Source organism: Argopecten irradians, chromosome 12 (genome assembly GCF_041381155.1).
Source record: "Argopecten irradians isolate NY chromosome 12, Ai_NY, whole genome shotgun sequence".
In the NCBI taxonomy this organism is placed as follows: domain Eukaryota; kingdom Metazoa; phylum Mollusca; class Bivalvia; order Pectinida; family Pectinidae; genus Argopecten; species Argopecten irradians.
The window spans coordinates 10,649,178-10,664,074 of record NC_091145.1 but is presented as its reverse complement, the minus strand read 5'-3'; the positions used below and the strand labels follow the sequence as shown (position 1 = coordinate 10,664,074).

The 14,897-nt window shown below is 33.4% G+C and overlaps 2 protein-coding genes across 4 annotated transcripts in view; one reads left to right on the top strand and one right to left on the bottom strand.

Moving 5' to 3' along the window:
- The window catches only part of LOC138336253 (dynamin-1-like protein), an 18,737-nt gene extending 16,895 nt beyond the window's left edge, over positions 1-1,842 (bottom strand). Inside the window, exon 1 of the mRNA XM_069285666.1 lies at positions 1,529-1,842. The gene's annotated coding sequence lies outside the window, so the exon portion shown is untranslated. The remainder of the gene's footprint in view (positions 1-1,528) is intronic.
- Positions 1-14,897, top strand: part of LOC138336254 (CXXC-type zinc finger protein 1-like) — a 16,801-nt gene extending 1,904 nt beyond the window's left edge. Inside the window, exons 2-17 of one of the 3 annotated variants that reach the window (XM_069285667.1) lie at positions 724-772; positions 3,445-3,599; positions 4,471-4,571; positions 5,510-5,634; positions 6,278-6,367; positions 6,908-6,976; positions 7,574-7,597; positions 9,195-9,280; positions 9,489-9,585; positions 9,945-10,034; positions 10,604-10,779; positions 11,128-11,338; positions 11,780-11,884; positions 12,473-12,616; positions 13,018-13,170; positions 13,544-14,897. In XM_069285667.1, the coding sequence (XP_069141768.1) occupies positions 770-772; positions 3,445-3,599; positions 4,471-4,571; positions 5,510-5,634; positions 6,278-6,367; positions 6,908-6,976; positions 7,574-7,597; positions 9,195-9,280; positions 9,489-9,585; positions 9,945-10,034; positions 10,604-10,779; positions 11,128-11,338; positions 11,780-11,884; positions 12,473-12,616; positions 13,018-13,170; positions 13,544-13,687 (1,773 nt within the window). In that variant the 5' untranslated portion in view covers positions 724-769 and the 3' untranslated portion in view covers positions 13,688-14,897. Of the gene's footprint in view, positions 1-723; positions 773-1,935; positions 2,083-2,109; positions 2,276-3,444; positions 3,600-4,470; positions 4,572-5,509; positions 5,635-6,277; positions 6,368-6,907; positions 6,977-7,573; positions 7,598-9,194; positions 9,281-9,488; positions 9,586-9,944; positions 10,035-10,603; positions 10,780-11,127; positions 11,339-11,779; positions 11,885-12,472; positions 12,617-13,017; positions 13,171-13,543 lie in introns of those variants that run through there. The other 2 variants (XM_069285669.1, XM_069285668.1) reach the window with 2 other exon arrangements.

Below are 14,897 nucleotides of genomic sequence, written 5' to 3'. Positions count from 1 at the left end.
ACAAATCTGAAGCTGTTAAATTTGTATGGTCTATATTTTACTCTTTTTTTTTTGTGATAGGCAACACATTTAAAGTGTTCTACATATTGTTCACTGCCTCTCTTAAGTGTTAAACTTTCCATATTTACGGTACCGACTTTTGCAAAGTTTGTATAAATAAAATAATTAAATATAAGTATTGATTTTTTGCGTGTACACATTTAAAATTGCTCGAAGTCTGTGAACTGTTCTGATCTACTCCGATCTGTACGGTTATTGCCAATGTTGGCCACGTGATACGACTCGGTAGGTTCTGATCTATATGGGTATCACCAATGTCGGTTACGTGATGCAACTCAATTTTAAGATATTACCTGAAAGGTTTTAAACATTATGTTGATCTGTGTCCGCTTCTAAAATGCATCAAAACAAACAAACAATTAATAAGGACTATTAGAATGTATTGCGTATCCTTTTTCTTGACAGTAATCTGTAATTTGTTTCATTTGATGCACATGTTGATTTTGATAATACATTCATTTATTACTAGGTCAAGGTCTATAACTTTGCATGCCTGTCGAATGACAATATCCAATTTCAGAGAAAGGTGTAATTATCAGCAAACTGTATAAGATATGAAAATGGGAACACATACATGTACGTTCATTATCAAGTTCTTAAAAAACTTGTTCTTGATATTTCCTATATATAAAATTTTGATAAATTTATTTTGATTTATTTCAGATTCCTGTTATCTTATGTAATTAGCTGTGACATATTACCAGACAAAATGGTAAGTAAATGCATGTTAATCAAGAATCTGGACATAACCTAGCTACCTGGAACCAAATTTATCCATAATTTTAGTGTCAATTTTCAGTCTTTTAATCATGAATTTCGTAAATATTCCTCTTATAATGAGTATACAGATAGAAATTTCATCTCATACAGTATAACCTGTCAAAACTGGCTCTTGTAAGTGTCTAATCCAGATCCCTGTTATTCCAGCATGATTACCGGTACATGGCATTATCCTTATTAATCTATACTATCTATTGTTATCAAAACCTTTATCATTGGGAAACCTGACTATACCGGCCAATATGCTGGTTCCAATCACAATATGCTGGTTCCAATCACACCTATAAAGTCTTTAGACAAGTTATAGTTATACACTGTACACTATATTGTTGTTTCCAATCTGTTACTGTTTATAAATAGTACTTAACATATATATGCAAGATTTATTTTTAAGACGGGAGGAACTTTGTACTGATCACATGATGTGTTCATAGTTTATGACATAAATTAGAACATTCAGCTGTTAACACTTCAATTCCAATTAACCGTAATGATGAAATAAAATTTTTGGTTGCCCAAAGGCCTTTTCCTTTTGGTGCATGTGCACCAGCTATGCAGGTCCATATCTGATAAGCTGATAGTGATACAGGTTTGTTAGGCCTTTTCCTTTTTGTGCACTATGCTTGATTACCTGAGGTCTGTTAGGCCTTTACCTTTTTGTGAACTATACTTGATTATATATAATTACTTGATAGTGTTACAGGTCTGTTAGGCCATTTCCATTTGGTGCTACAGGTCTGTTAGGCCTTTTCCTTTTGGTGATACAGGTCTCTTAGACCTTTTCCTTTTGGTGCACTTTGCTTGATTAGCTGATAGTGATACAGGTCTGTTAGGCCTTTTCCATTTGGTGCTCTATACTTTATTAGCTGGTAGGTCTGATAGGCCTTTTCCTTGTGGTGCGCTAAGCTTGATTGGTTGAGATAGAGTTACAGGTCTGTTAGGCCTTTTGCTTTTGGTGCACTATACTTAATTTACTGGTAGCATTACAGGTCTGATAGGCCTTTTCCTTATGGTGCACTAAGCTTGATTGGCTGAGATAGAGTTACAGGTCTGTTAGGCCTTTTCCTTTTGGTGCACTAGCTCTGCCTGATTAGGTTGCAGCTATGGTGGTTGATTGGTGTGACTTGCCATGTGTAAGCTTACAGATCTAGAAGTGGTCCACATTGATCAGGAATATTCAGAAGACAGTTAGCTACTATTGCAAGTTACTGATCAGCACACTAGTTACATGTTGTCTGGCAGGTACACACAGTTCTATTGGGACATGTGCAGGGGTCAGTGAGTACACACTGACATTGATAGTGTATAGGAGTCTGATCAGGACATGTGTGGGTCAGTGCACCAGTGATTCACAGGATACGTACCAGTACTTGTGTGGGTTATGTAATTAACATGTGTCTGTCAGAGTGAAAGTAGAAGTCACTCAGCTGTAGAAGTAAGTCAGCTGTATAGAAATCTATAAATTTGATAATATCTAGCAATGATTGATCATGTTAAGTAAAACAAGGCGTTATTGGTCTTTGCAATTGCAATGTCCATGATGCATGCTACATATAGCTATAGTTTTACATTTTTTTTTAGTTTTACATTTAGGAATTTTGTTATTATCAATACTTTGTATAGAAGCTAGTGCATGGGAAATCTGCACATAATTACACAGTATTGTACATATAGTTATATTTCTAACTCATCATTCTATCATTAGCTTTTCTTTGTCATGTGTATGTCTGTTGTTCATCACTTTAATGAATGCAGTACAAGGCCTTGTGATAGAGTGTACTTTGCCCTCGTGTGTTTATCTCAGGATAAATATGGTATAAGGCCTAGTGATAGGATGTAATTTGTCCTCCTGGGTCTATCTCAGGATAAATATGGTATAAGGCCTAGTGATAGGGTGTAATTTGTCCTCCTGGGTCTATCTCAGGATAAATATGGTATAAGGCCTAGTGATAGGGTGTAATTTGTCCTGGGTCTATCTCAGGATAAATATGGTATAAGGCCATGTAATAGTGTATGGTTTGTCCTGGGTCTATCTAAGGATAAATACAGCACAAGGCCATGTGATAGGGAGTAGTTTGTCCTCCTGGGTCCTATCTCAGGATAAATATGGTATAAGGCCTAGTGATAGGATGTAATTTGTCCTCCTGGGCTTATCTTAGTATAAATACGGTATATGGCCTTGTGATAAGGTGTTGTCTATGTATACTTTAATAAGCTTACACCAGCTGTGTGTATTATAACTCGATATCCTCTTACTGTCACTGTATCAGTATGCGGTGTCTTAATTACAAAAGCTATTATTATCTCTGTTTTCATCCTTTAAGTTATATAATTACATGTACATCATTAGTATACATGTGTATTCTAGTTATATCATGATCGCAAAGGTGAAAAAATAGAACTTTAAATTTGCTGCATTTAATAATTTAAATAATTAAAGTCCTCTGCATGACATTGCTTGGAGCTCTGTTACTACATTCAATTTCAAGGTTGTAAGTTTGCTTTGATTTTAATTAAAAAATTTCAAGAATTTAATGCAAGATACATATAAAAGTTGTATTTTGACAAATACTTATTGTGATATTTTTTGTTTGCTGTTTACAGTCGGACGGAATAGCCAATCAGTTTCTGTTACCTGAGCGACAGGCAAAGGTAAACCAGCTGATCAGAAGAATGGACCATACTGAGGGGCCTCGAGAACATGTTGCTGAAGCCCAATACTGTATCTGTCGCTCTACTGACTGCAGTCGTTTTATGATGTAAGTTAGGAAATACTGTAACCCAGCTTATTTTCACCTGTAAGGAAATTCTGTGTAATCCACCGGGAATTGAAGAATCGCAAAAATTAATCACTGGTTCATGATTAAAATAGACAGGTAGAGTAGAATTATACAATTCTTAAGTCGCGAATTTAGATCACTGAAAAGAATCATTAGCCATGAATGCTCAAAAACAAATGGCTATGAAAATGTAAATGTCGGCTTATGATTACATGAACAGTATATATGAGTATGAAGATTATTAGTTTTTTTCTTCTGAACGATTACAATAAGAGATCACTGCAAATTGCTGAATTAAAAAATTTGGAGATTATTTTGTATTGTGTAAAAACTTTTAAAAAAAATGTAAAGTAAAATTTTGATGATAACCTAGAAAGACTTTTGAATTAAAGATTCTCCAATGATTCTATAGCAGATGGTACACCAGGTTTTAGGATCATGCAGTAATCTAAGATTGAGGTTCTTGCTCAGCCAACCAAAAATTGATGTATCGTAAATATATATAATTATATGTCCTAGCTGTGAAATTGTAGGGATATTTATTGTTATTCATGTCCATCTTATTCCGTCTTGTTCTGATTCAATAAGGAAGAATGACAAATTAAGGGACTTTTATATCGGGTAGCCATACTTTTTTGTCACATCATTTTTGATTGGCCAAATAAAATCTGAAGATAGTTACAAAACATCAGACTGATTAATAATCTGTTGATCAGTTGGTCAGTGGGTCAGACAAATTGAAAAAGATACCAAAATACCAAAAGATTGGAAAACAGCTACTACAGTAACATAACTTACCATAGCTATGTACATGTACAATATTATTGAATATATAACCTGACTTTTACAGAGGATGTGATAACTGCGAGGAATGGTACCACGGCGACTGTATAGGGGTGACACAGCTAGACGCCAGGTCAATCAAACAATTCTTCTGTGACATGTGTCGAGGTAAGTACATCAAAAATAATCTATCTGGAATCTGTTCATGCTAGCACGGTCTTTGTCCTAGACACTTTTTTTAATTATTACATAGGCGCTATTATTAAAAAAAAATGATGTCTTATAATAATTGATGTTATCAGTTAAAAGTAGGCTTTGATATGTAAAGACAGTCTGTAGATCTGTTTAGTGTCTTATTATTGTTAATTACAGGTGTATTTCTTAGAGCATTTAAAGCACTGAAACCAATGATATTATTAGTTATTTAAGCATTGAACGTCTTTCAGTTGGCATTCATAGCCAATATGAATGCAAACTGGACAGAGTCAAATTCCATGAAGCCAATAGCGCTTCATGTTGAATTTGCCTCTGTCCAGTTTGCTTTCATATTGTCTATGAATGCCAACTGAAAGACGTATAATGCTTATATTTACATTCGTTACAATTTTATGATGAAATCCCAAGGAATTTTGCATCTATAATGAAATAATCATTCGTTATCGTCATGGGTGGAACAGACATTTGAACAGCCGTCATTCGTGATTGCTGGCTGGTCACAATGATAATGACGTCATAATAAGTGCTTGATGTTCATTGTCTATGACTGCCAACTGCGTTTGGTAAGGTAACATAGTGGGACTGCAGTGAAAATGTAAATATTATATTGTGTTAGAAGTTAGATGATTAAGAAAGAAATATATAGTGTAAGACCTCTTTTTTGGGTTCAAAATGGTCAATTTTAACACAATTTGGCCTGTGTCTAAAGCCCACTTGATGTTAATATCAACTAATAGACTATCCCTTAGGTGGTCTTTATTGACAGGTTTGACTGTACCAGCTTTATGAAATTGCACGTGTTATGCTTAGATAAATATACTAAGCTGACAAAAAGTATTGCAATTAATTTGAGAACTATTGTTGGACTATTTCCCCTTATTTCTTTGCAGAACAAAACCCTAGTCTTGATATCAAGTATAAATCATCATCAAAGAAGAAAAGCAAGGAGAGATTTTCTTCTCACCCAGTCAGTGAGAGGGAAGGACTAAGACAAGAATGGAAATACAGTGAAAAGGTATAAATACTGAGATGATTTAGTTACAGAGGAAATGGTCAAATTGAGAGAGAGAGAAAATAGTAACTGCTAGAACTAAAAAAGGGAAGATGATAGATGTGGTCAAGTAAAATGGAGATTCAAATGAGATATGCACCAGTGCAGAGGCCAGTTCTTTCCCCCTTTAAACGTTTCTTTGTGAAAGAATTGGCTTGCTGATTTCTTACTCAGGGAAATAATAGGCTAGCTGATGAAGGAGAACGAGGTATTATAGGCCTGGAAATATTTTAAATATATTGAGTGTTCGAATTTGAATTTGGGTGAAACAGATCCACGTGATGATGACTCAGAGAGGGGAGACAATTTCTTTGATACACATAATTAATAGTAAAGTGGGCTAGACAAAGTAAAAGATTACTTTATGATAAGTCAACTGCAAGTGAAGTTTGAATAAAAATAGAACTCATGAAACTATTGTAGTTTAGGCAAGATACAAAGGACTGGGAAAAGGATGAGTAGTTATGTGCCATTCAAGAATATGTAATATCGAACAAATAGTTGATGAAAATGTGGTTAGGGAGGGAAAGGGGAGATAAGTCATGAATTAGATAAAAAAAAAACTAGAATACAGTCTTGCATTAAGAATTTTACCTATAATGTGCAGGAAAAATCACGGAAAAAATCATCGAGAAGATGTGGAGAATGTAAAGCTTGTCATCGTACAGAAGATTGTGGCAGATGTGATTTCTGTAAGGTAGGCATTAAATTAATATTTAAATTATACCGGGGTTTGTATATAACATGTATTTTTATCTGTGATTACTGTAAACCAACTTTCATTTCGCAAATTTCGCAATCCAAGTAAATTTGCAGAAGTTTATATCCACAAATTAGTATGTATATCATCAATATTTATAGGAATGATCATTCAATCGTTAAATCCGTGAATAATTATCTTCACAAACTTGTTTTGAAATGGAAATTGCGAAATTTGATAGCTGTGAAAGAAAGTTGGTTTACAGAATCCAAGTATATTGTAAATAACTTATTAAGAGTTTTAAATGAATTTCATTTTCAGTATGGTAATAAATTGAAATAGGATTGACCAACAGGCAATGGTTATGTAAGTTCTCTCCCACAAATGAATTCACTAGGGTTGCTTATTTCATCATCACGCATTGTGCATTTCAGTGGGATAGCACTATAAAAAACGTAAGGATATAGAAAACAACGTTAACAAAATCTTCTATAAACAAATGATAGGTTTAACATTCAGATATTGCTTTTTTTTCAGGACATGAGGAAATTTGGTGGTCCCAATAAAATACGACAAAAATGCAGATTGCGGCAGTGCCTGAATTTTGTGAGTGATTTGTGTCTTTGATTTTTTGCATTAATCTCTTTTTATATCCGTTATTTTACTTTGATGAATGGCAGATTTCCTTTGAGTAACAAATATGTTTGTTTGCTTTGCAATTGTTTTGTGCAAGATACAAGCAAAAATTGGGGCTTTTTTTTTTTTTGAGAAATAAATGAAATCAATTGCGCCTGATAAACTTTTAAAGCTCATTATAATTGCATTTTAAAGTGTTTACGATCTGTTTCAACAGAATCAATTCAACAAAATAATTTTTAGAATCTTGAAGAGAAATAATAGATTTTCTTTGATTCATGAATGTAACTTAAGATATGAATATATAAGAAATAGGGTATAAAAGGTAACATATATAAAAAAAAATTTGATATATTGAGTTTTATTTCAGCAGAATTATCAGACCTTGTAAAAAGACACTGATCGTATGAAAAAAATTAAAACGTTTTCTCACGAATCTCATGGCGTTTCAAATAATGTAATTATTGATATATGTTTGAAGAGCAAATAATTGGATTATGAAAAAAGAGAATCATATATTTAATGAAAGAGAAATGATTGTAATAGAAGATTTGTTGTTTTTTACAGTGCCGTTTTCGTAAGAACCAAGGGGTAAGAACTTAGGCCGTGTGCAATTGGTGGTGTGCCTTGCAAGTAGCAAATCATTTACACAATATATATAATCTAACTAGCACTCTCTAAATGTTTACACTCATACAATATTAACATGACCGGCACTATGTTAACATTTAAAATATATATCTATCTAAATCTTAATAATCCAGCATGTCAGTCAAGCTTGAGGAGTTCATCGAAAGTGGTTTAAATTTTAGACATTTTGTAAAAACTTGTTTTACATTTAATTGCATAGATAATGCTATTGACATTTATTTCCTGTTAAAATGTATGATGAATATGCAAAGCTTATAAAAACTTTTCAGAAAAATAATATATCTATTTAAAAGATAATTATCAATTGAAAAAATCAATTTATATATTTATTTAAAAGATAACTATCAATTGAAAAAATCAATTTATATATTTATTTAAAAGATAACTATCAATTGAAAAAATCAATCATGATATAAACATGTCCATTATTTACTGCACTTTTCAAACTATGCATGTATATGGTAAAGCTACACCGCTTAGAAACTACTGATAAAGTTATTCCTAAGATACTATCTTGTATAGTTATTCTTTAGACTATTTTGTAAAGTAATTATTCGATAAAGTAACTTTTTAGACACTTTTGTTTAGATCATAGATATATATATTAACATCAATCAATGCTGTGTGAGCTTTAGCTGTTGTGTGGAGGTTTGCTTTTCTGAAAGTATTGATTTATTTCCTGACACTTTGAAGAAGTGTATTCTTTTCTTTTGCTGAAATATTATTTTCCAGGCATTCTTCAAGATGATGCTTATCTTTTCCTTTGTTGACAAGTATTATTTCTTCATGTTGTAAAAGTTTACATCAGTTATTTATATTTATGCAATGATGTCACTATTTTTTTTCATCAGGATATGAAAAAATTTTGTTTGAAAACTGAGTTGGTTTTGACCAAAATTTTCGCGATTTGATCTAAAAACAACAAAATCCAATTTTAGCAGTTTTCAATTTTCATGATATGGCTTTCAGGGTATATATCTCACGAAAATATCTGGCTATACCATATTGGTCTAAAGCATCCTTTAGTGAAGTGTAGCATTGTATTTATTTTATTCTAATAGCCATATCTTGATTAGTACATGTACATAATGTAAATGTAATGTTAATTAGTTTATTGCAATTGTCACATTCCAGGTGAAAGATACAGGCCCTCTGGACCTTTTGTTGTGAACTTTCAATTTCTGTTATAATATTCTATTGTGTTTTGTGTTAACTAATATATTGCTTTTCCAATTAAGATAACCTTTATTTTTGTGACTGTCATCTCAAACTTGGTCATAACCCTTCACCAAGACTATTCAGCTTTATAACTTTCTTGTGGAGGTGCACTGTAATGTACTTATCAGTATTCAGTTTTAATATGTATGAATTTCATTTTCTACTGATCAATATTTGATTGTAGTACCTGGGTATTTAAAGGTATTCTTTAAGATTAAGAAATTATTTTTTGTGTGGTTGATGTTATGACAGCTATTATTGATAAAAAAAATGATTTATAGATTATTTTTATGATTATTATGTATATATTTTGGAACAGGGTTTGAACATGTCCGCTAAGAAACCTGAAAAATCTCACCGCACAGTTACCTCAGAAACTGAGTCTATGAGAACAAGCTTTTCTGGGTAAGATTTTTGATGTTTTCAAAAACTCTAAAAGCTTGAAAGCCTTTTGAAATAAAGTTTGCTATTTATATTTACACTTTTAAAACTTTTAGGGTAAATTATAAATATATAAATATTAGATAAAGTGATTGCCATTTGGTTCGCTTTGACATCATAACCAACAATATTAACCTATGAATATTTATATAATTCTGTTTTCGATTTTCAGACATTTTTCAGAAGATGAGGATGACGACGACGATGATGATTTCATGGATTTCGATGGATATGGAGCTACTTCAGAGAACATAGAAAAGCCTTCAAAGGTAAGAATAATGTCATTTTGAACATATGTTAATTATGTGAAGAAAAAGAAAGTGTTTTAGACACACCTGGACTTGACATGTATTGTCTATCTTGTGGCCCTTGGGGAAAGGAATAAAGCCGCTCTTGGACTTAGATAGTGAAACCCTAATGAAAAGAGCAATTAAAAATGAATCTTTAAATCATAGTCATCATGACCTATCTTGTAACCAAATCCAGGAAATAAGTACCGTTTTTAGAGGGGATTTTGTTTGACAAATTTTTAATAGAATTCAATTTTTAGGAACAATAGCTGAGGACATTTATCAATCAAACAGTTAGTAGAAAAAAAAGGCTGAAATTAATGTATTTTTTATTGTAGACAAAGCCAAAGAGAAAGAGAAGTGAGTCCGGTTCACCAAGGAAGAAAAAAACTAAAGAAAGCAAACACACACCCACCAAGAAGAAACAGGTAAAATGAAACAAAAAAACCAATTTGAGCCAGTTTATTACCGTATTCTCATTCGGTAGACTATGAATTGATATTGAAATTCAAAATCGATTTTGAAATTCAAAATCATTTTCTATTCAGCATTAAATTAGATCATGAATGTACTGAAACATGCAAAGATCAATTTACTTCAATACTTAGAGGAGGCAATATAGAGGAAAAATACAGATTTGTAAAGAGATCTCTGAAAGAGGAATTGCCTTCTGTAGATTTTAACTATAATGTACTTAGTTTTGTAAATTTCTTTCAATTCTTGAGGCAGAGTGATAAAGACATCTCGACATATTACCACAGGCCCTCCACCTTTGGGTTGCAAGTTTGAATCCCATATGGGGCAGTTGCCAGGTACTGACCACATGGTTGGTGGTTTTTCTCCGGGTCCCTCCACCAAGAAACATGGCACATCCTTTCATGATTCTAGCTGTTAATAGGATGTTAAAATAATAAACCCAAACCAAATTCTGCAATTTAGTGAACAGTGACCTTTAGTTTGTGGTGATCATAATTATGAACATATGTTTGGTTTACAGAAATCAAAGGATAAGACTGGAGCAGAGAGGAAGAAGAAGCGTGGTGGAGAAGTAGATGATGTTAGAGAGGTTGAAGATGAAGAACCACGCCAGTGTTTTGGGCCAGGGTGTATAGAGCCTGCGAGGTCCAACTCCAAATACTGCTCGGAGGAATGTGGTATGAAACTCGCAAAAAAGTAAGTAAAGGGTGTAAGTTTACAAGTACTATTAAAAGTGGCAGGTATTGGGCTTGTTGACCCAGATTCATGAGTTATAGACAAGGAAATGTATGGTGCCTGGAGAAATTCCCAGGTTTAAAATGTGATCATACTTCATTAATGTTTCATTTTAATTGAATCAAAGTTTTGTAAGTACTGTTGTATCTGAATTACATGGTCTTAGATTGAGAAGCTACAATGTACCTTTCACTGCCTCTGTTACTCTTTTGTAAACCTATAGTTACTGTTCTCAAAACTTAACATTGTAGTCCTCTCTATTCAGAAGTATCTGTCACAGAGTAAAATTTATTTTGTAACTCTTTCCAGTCGTATTTACGAACTCCTGCCCCCAAAAATTCAGCAATGGCAAAGTACACCTTGTGTGACGGAAGAAAACAACAAGAAGGCTTTGGAGAAAATTCGCCGACAGCAACTGGAAGCACGGCATAAATTAGGAGAACTTGACCTTCGACATCAGGAACTGGATGCACTCATCGAACGAATCAAGAATGCTGCACCCATTGCACCTGACCAAGAGGTATGACTAAGCAATCACTGATCATTTGTGTTAATTTTGAAGTTCTATGAACAATTTTTTAACTAGTGCGACTCATTCATTTTATATTATAAACTATATACTTTTCTTGGTCATTTAAAGCAAGCAAAGTCAAAGAGAAGACAATTCCTTGTAAACTACAGTACTGGTATATATAAATTTGAACCCAAAGGGGTTTCAAGGAACAGGGTCAAAGAAGAGAAAAAAAATAAATGTAAAGATCAAATTTGGTTAAAACAGTAGGACTTGATCCCTGAAATAGTTTGGATAAAACAGTAAAACTTGGAATAGGACCCTGATTTAGGATAGTTCTAGACTTTTGCAAGTGATTTTATCTTGCATGGTAAGAAAAACTTTTCTTTTGTGCTTAAAATCTTACATTGTAACTTACAATTTGTAAGTAAGTATACACTTGTGTTGTAGGAGAAAGAAGAGGATGATACAGAATACAGTATGTACTGTGTTACATGTGGGGCCGAACTCAACCAGAAGGGTGCACTACGACACATGGAAAAGTGCTTTGCAAAGGTTAATATTTTACATTCAATACACTATAGACTTACATCTTATAGATAAAGAATCCCTGTCAATAAATGACACCTCTATATAACAGATACCTGTCTATAAAGGACATTCTACGTAAAGGACATTTGTCTTTTAAAAATTGCTCACCAGATGCAATCAGTACTCTGTATTTTACTCTGTAACTTACCTTTTTATAAAGAACACCTCTGTATCTCTGAGTTTACAAAGGAAATCACTAAATAAAGGCACCTGTATTAAGTACACACTTGTACAAAAGGATACCTCTGTACCCTGGACACCTCTGTAACAAGGGCACCTCTGTATAAAGGACACCTCTCTATAAAGGACAAACTTATCAGACTAACGCTGTTTATTAACTAAAAATTAAATAGAATTCTGACATAGTCAGTGGTAAACATGACAGTCAATGACTTTTGTTTTCAATAACTCCTTTGGCATTGTGAATTGTTTAGCGCTTACTTCATTCTCTAGAATCCAGCAATTTAATCCCATTTATAATTGTGTATGAACAAAGAATTCATGTGACTTTAAATTTGCCTGACTACAGTGCTGATTTATGAATATTTGTAGTTTGAAGCACAGACATCTTTTGGCTCCATTTACAAGACACGGATCGAGGGTAACTCCATGTTCTGCGACTACTACAACACACAACAGAAAGTTTATTGTAAGCGACTCAAAGTGCTCTGTCCCGAACACACAAAGGAACCAAAGGTATTGTATACTTTATACAAACTTATGTTCCTCTGCGATTTATTTTTGCATAATTCACATACATTTGGAATTCAGAAAAATAAATTGACGCGAAAAAATTGTTCAACTACAATAGAACATGGGCATTTTACTTGCGAAATGAAAACGCAAAATTATTTTAAGTCTACACGAAAATACCTTGGTTTACAACAGTTGTATGTGAGGAATGTGTTGGTAAATAAATCTTATATAGATCTAAGTAATTTGAATGACTGGATGTATATAAGTATTTTGAATGTATTTGATACAGTATACCCAAATCAAATATCCAAGTACATATATATTATTATTTATTGAGACTAAGATCTGAAACAAAAAAATATTCTTCTTTCACAGATAGAATATGTACGTTTATTTTGTAGGTAGGACCAGACGAGGTGTGTGGATGTCCGCTGGTCGTCAATGTGTTTGAAGAGACTGGGGAATACTGCAGAGCTCCTAAACGAAAATGTAACAAACATGTTGTATGGGAGAAACTACGCCGGGCACAAATAGACATGGAAAGAGTACGGCAGGTAGGTAACAAAGTTTATAACATACCTGGTAAACAGAAAAGTTGTACATATTGTAGTAGAAATAACTAATAATCACTGCACTATCTGAGAATCCTGAAACCTCATGTGTTATTATTAAAAATTTTAAATTGCAAACAGGATGAACTCTAAGCAATCTATGTATTTTCATCCTTATGCAGTTAGCCTGTCTTATAAAACATATGACCTTTGTAGCCAGGTGGTCTTTATACAGAGGTCATATTGTGATGAAATTGACCCTAGAAAAATTGTCTTATTAATCATCGTTATAGTTTCATTCTATGTAAAGTATATTGTGTTTATACATACGCTATGAGTGGTATTATATCTGCTGTTCATCATTTTTTCCCCACAGTGGATGGAGCTGGACGACTTATTTGAACAGGAGCGTAACATCCGTATGTCTATGGCAAATCGTGTGGGGGTGTTGGGACTGATGTTACATCAGACTGTCGACCATGATCCACTTAACCCAATTAAACCTCCAGAAATGAACTGAGCAAATACAGAACCCAGAAATGAACTGAGCCAAGTACAGAGCTCAGAAATGAACTGAGTCAAGTACAGAACCCAGAAATGAACCGAGTCAAGTACAGAACCCAGAAATGAACTGAGTCAAGTACAAAACCCAGAAATGAACTGAGTCAAGTACAGAACCCAGAAATGAACTGAGTCAAGTACAAAACCCAGAAATGAATTGAGTCAAGTACAAAACCTAGAAATGAACTGAGTCAAGTACAAAACCCAGAAATGAACTGAGTCAAGTACAGAACCCAGAAATGAACTGAGTCAAGTACAGAACCCAGAAATGAACTGAGCCAAGTACAGAACCCAGAAATGAACTGAGCCAAGTATAGAACTCGATCAAACCTCAACAAAAGAACTGAGCCAAAAAGAGATCTCGATCAAGTACATGACTTTGTCAAAGTATCAAGAAAATAACCATACTGATAGCTAGAGACTTATAAAAGTTTTATGATACTGATGTGCTTTACTTAAAGTTCAGTTCATGTTTGTCAAGTTCTAGTTTGAGATTTCAGAAAAATTGTACAAGTCTATCCAAAGAAAAACAAATGAGGTATTGCAAATATGAAGTGCATGTTGATTTTGTTTTTGTTCATGTTTATTTGTTTCTGAAAGAGTTATTCTGTTTACCCAGTTATGTGTGTAAGAATGTCTACAATTCATTGAGAAGTGTTAGTTTGTTAAACGAACATCATGGTCAAAAAAAAAGGAAAAGAATCATTAATTGACTTACATATTTCTATAAATAAATATATTTCAGCAAAACCTGACTGTCGTTGTTCATAATATGGTGCTTGATTATGTAGTAAGAGGTGTTTTATCATGATGTCACTCCAAGTACATCCTCAATATTCCAGGGGTTGCTATCACTGTTGTAAACTCCACCCTTGGAATATGTCATAGCACTGAAGCAGATCAGGAGAAAAACAACTGATCAATCACAGGGATAGTTTCTATTTAGCTTCATTGGAGGATTGTGTGGAGAGTGACACCCAACTTCAAAGCCACACAGTCAACTAAAGTGTACCACTATTGGATTCTATCTATGTACATCAAATGACCTAACTACTTATATCATCTATTGTCACACACGGAGCCTTCAGTTTTGCTATGACATATTACAACAATTTTATGTAGTAACCCTTGGAATGTCAAGGATGCTTCAAGTACATGTTATGTATACT